Source organism: Protomyctophum bolini (assembly GCF_963924005.1).
Source record: "Protomyctophum bolini genome assembly, chromosome: 9".
In the NCBI taxonomy this organism is placed as follows: domain Eukaryota; kingdom Metazoa; phylum Chordata; class Actinopteri; order Myctophiformes; family Myctophidae; genus Protomyctophum; species Protomyctophum bolini.
This window is the reverse complement of record NC_137870.1, coordinates 449,030-453,047: the sequence shown is the minus strand read 5'-3', so window position 1 is coordinate 453,047 and position 4,018 is coordinate 449,030. Positions and strand designations below refer to the sequence as shown.

At 43.0% G+C, this 4,018-nt stretch overlaps 1 protein-coding gene across 4 annotated transcripts in view; it reads right to left on the bottom strand.

Annotated features, from left to right (window-relative positions):
- git1 (G protein-coupled receptor kinase interacting ArfGAP 1) overlaps window positions 1–4,018 on the bottom strand; it is a 35,838-nt gene continuing 31,820 nt past the window's right edge. For all 4 annotated transcript variants that reach the window (XM_080771575.1, XM_080771577.1, XM_080771574.1 and 1 more), the window contains 3 exons: window positions 3,145–3,309; window positions 2,428–2,491; window positions 1–1,478 (listed from right to left, as the gene is read on the bottom strand). In XM_080771575.1, coding sequence (XP_080627701.1) covers window positions 1,263–1,478; window positions 2,428–2,491; window positions 3,145–3,309 — 445 coding nt within the window. In that variant the 3' untranslated portion in view covers window positions 1–1,262. The remainder of the gene's footprint in view (window positions 1,479–2,427; window positions 2,492–3,144; window positions 3,310–4,018) is intronic.

Genomic DNA, 4,018 nt, shown 5'->3' with positions numbered 1-4,018 from the left:
TGTGTTTTAGAGTCAGTTCAGAGCATAGTCCCCTCAGTGTGTTTAGAGTCAGTTTTTCCCTCAGACACAATAATTATTCAAGCAAAAAAAAAAAGAAAATCATCTTCTTTTCATTGTTATTTTTTAAGATTAACGTAGAAGAAACAGACAGGAAGAGGAAACCATGCCACGGCATGCTGCGTTAAGCCCCGCCCCTTCCTCCTACAACATGACATCACTACCTCCAACATGACATCACTTCCTCCCACAATATGACACCACTTTCTCTTATGACATCACTTCCTCCCACAATATGACATCACATCCTCCTACAATATGATGTCACTTCCTCCTACAACATGACATAATTTCCTCCAACATGACATCACTTCCTACTACAACATGACATAATTTCCTCCAACAACATGACATCACTTCACCCAACATGACATCACTTCGTCCCACAACATGACATCACTTCCTCCCACAACATGACATCACTTCCTCCTACAAAACTAAGCTCAGCAACGAGGAAGTGGATGGAAGGTTATTATTTTTACACCCTGGGGCTGGAAGGACATTAATCGCTATTTGAACCTCCATCACGAGGGAAATAACATCCTGGGGCTGGACCGGATGTTAGCTCACGGCTAACCAATCGGATTGTGGACCACCGAGCTATGATACCCAATAAACATAAAGCATTAAAATACAGATATATCCGTTGTGGGCAGTCAAAGTGTTTAAGACTCTCTAGCGATGATGGTCACCGTTTATTCTCTATAGCGGTGATGTCACTGTGATGTCACTGTTTCGTCTCTCTAGTGGTGATGTCACTGTTTCGTCTCTCTAGTGGTGATGTCACTGTTTGTTCTCTCTAGTGGTGATGTCACTGTTTCTTCTCTCTAGTGGTGATGTCATTGTTTCTTCTCTCTAGTGGTGATGTCACTGTTTCTTCTCTCTAGTGGTGATGTCACTGTGATGTCAGTGATGTCACTGTTTCTTCTCTCTAGTGGTGATGTCATTGTTTCGTCTCTCTAGTAGTGATGTCACTGTGATGTCATTGTTTCATCCCTCTAGTGGTGATGTCACAGTGATGTCATTGTTTCGTCTCTCTAGTGGTGATGTCACTGTTTCTTCTCTCTAGTGGTGATGTCACTGTGATGTCACTGTTTCTTCTCTCTAGTGGTGATGTCACTGTGGTGTCACTGTTTCTTCTCTCTAGTGGTGATGTCACTGTGATGTCACCGTTTCTTCTCTCTAGTAGTGATGTCACTGTGATGTCATTGTTTCTTCTCTCTAGTGGTGATAGTGACCAGCTGTTTGGCGGCCTTAGCGATGTCATAAGCACACTGGATGACCTGCTGGGTGAGCAGCTGGAAGTCTGGGGGCGGAGCAGAGAGGTCAGAGGGCGCCGCCTTGCGGCACTCCACCTGTAGCCGCGCCGCGCTGGACGCTAGCAGACGGAGAGAGGAGTGGACCGCATCTAGAGCTGGACGCTGGGAGGGGAGGGGAGCAATGCATTTACAATGGAGAGGAGAGCAATGCATTTACAATGGAGAGGAGAGGGATGCATTTACAATGGAGAGGAGAGGGATGCATTTACAATGGAGAGGAGAGGAATGCATTTACAATGGAGAGGAGAGGAGAGGAGAGGAGAGGAGAGGAGAGGAGAGGAGACAGAAGTATCAATGTCATTAAACTAATTCTAATCACATCATCACCAACCCTGACAGACATAGTATATGGTCTACAAGTAAGACGCGCAAACGCGGGAAGCGAACGCAGCTCGTACATGTTTGAGGTTTTTTAAGATTTGTTTTGTAGTGTGTGTATGTGACCATGTGTGCGGTTTAAAAAAAAAGTTTTTTAACGTTTAAAAAAGTAATAATTAAGTTACGTTTTTTTTAAGTTATGTTTTTGTGTGTGTGTGTGTGTGTTTTTTGTGTGTGATACAGCTGCGCCCTCTGGTGGCGGGCAGGTGGTGTTACAGCGTGACAGACAGACAAGACACACAGACAGACAGACAGACATGTTCTGCTAGGTCTCATAGTTAGTGCTCACTGCGTTCGCAATCACTGCGTTCGCAACTATAACCCTGGCCTAGCCATGGGTCACATGATGTCATGGTTCACATGATGTCATGGGTCACATCATGGGTCACATGACACTCGTACTTCACCAGCGTCATGGCTTAACTTCCGCCCGCCAGTATGAATAAACATTCAGATTTAAAGCTGTATCGATCTGCATCGATCAGCACAGCTGCATTGATTTTGTATTATTCAAAGATATTAAAGGTCAGAAAAATGTGGTGATAAAAAAACTTCTGTGCACAAAATCTGCAGAGAAGACAGACAGACAGACAGACAGACAACAATAAACAGACAGACAGACAGACAACAATAAATAGACAGACAGACAGACAGACAGACAGACAGGTCTTACTCTAGGGAACAGTGAGACCATCTCAGAGACCGCCTGGTGGATCTTCTCTGAACACGGAACAAAACTGTGGAAAAAACAAGACAAAACACGCTCATTATGTCAACCTCTTTACTGCCCTCTAGTGGTCATTATGTTAAACCTCTTTACTGCCATCTAGTGGTCATTATGTTAAACCTCTTTACTGCCATCTAGTGGTCATTATGTTAAACCTCTTTACTGCCATCTAGTGGTCATTATGTTAACCTCTTTACTGCCATCTAGTGGTCATTATGTTAAACCTCTTTACTGCCATCTAGTGGTCATTATGTTAACCTCTTTACTGCCATCTAGTGGTCATTATGTTAAACCTCTTTACTGCCATCTAGTGGTCATTATGTTAACCTCTTTACTGCCATCTAGTGGTCATTATGTTAAACCTCTTTACTGCCATCTAGTGGTCATTATGTTAACCTCTTTACTGCCATCTAGTGGTCATTATGTTAAACCTCTTTACTGCCATCTAGTGGTCATTATGTTAAACCTCTTTACTGCCATCTAGTGGTCATTATGTTAACCTCTTTACTGCCATCTAGTGGTCATTATGTTAACCTCTTTACTGCCATCTAGTGGTCATTATGTTAACCTCTTTACTGCCATCTAGTGGTCATTATGTTAACCTCTTTACTGCCAACTAGTGTTCCAATACTTTTACTGCAGATTCTCCTGGATTCTCCTTACCTGTCATGGTTGAACTCCTGCGCTGCTCTCAGTAACTCCTGGATGTTTTTGGTGACCTGCTCCGTCTTCAGGATGACGTCCTCCGTGCAGGGCAGCGTGGGATCTCCTCCTCCCCCCCCTTCCTCAGAGTCACCCCCCCTCTCCTCCTCACTGCTGCGACCCATACTGGAACGAACACACACACACACACACACACACACACACACACACACACACACACACACACACACACACGCACACACAATGTGTTCAATAAACTACACAGTGAAATATATGGTGTTTAAAATATAGATACTTGGAGACGTAAAGTTCCCTTACATGGATGCTGTGTGTGGTCGGGGACTGGACGTGTGTGTGTGTGTGTGTGTGCAGTGTTGGGGAAGTTACTTTGAAAGCGTAGCTTGTAAAGCTACAAGTAGCTCACCATGGCAGTAGCTTGATCAAGCTACATAGCTACCCCTGGAGAAATGTAGCTTGTAAAGCTACAGCTACATGGAAAAAGTAGCTCAGCTACTTTTTATTTTTCAGCGTTAAATTGAGAATGTACATGCGGTGCATATGAAACAAAATATAATAACCTACAAAAAAGTCACATGCCACGATGCCAGCTGAAATATGCCTCTCAACGGTTTTGTTTAAAAAAATAAAAATAAATAAAAAAGACTTAGAGACTTACACAAATAAAAGAGGATCTGTTGAGGATACTGTGTGTTATACATGGCATTTGATCGTCAATGTTAACACATCTTAACTGTAAAAAAAAGAGACCCTTGTATAATGAGATAACTACACCTACATTATAACTAAACAACTGTTACATGATGACATTTGATCGTCAACATTTGAAGACCCCTGTTCTAGACAGATTTTCCCC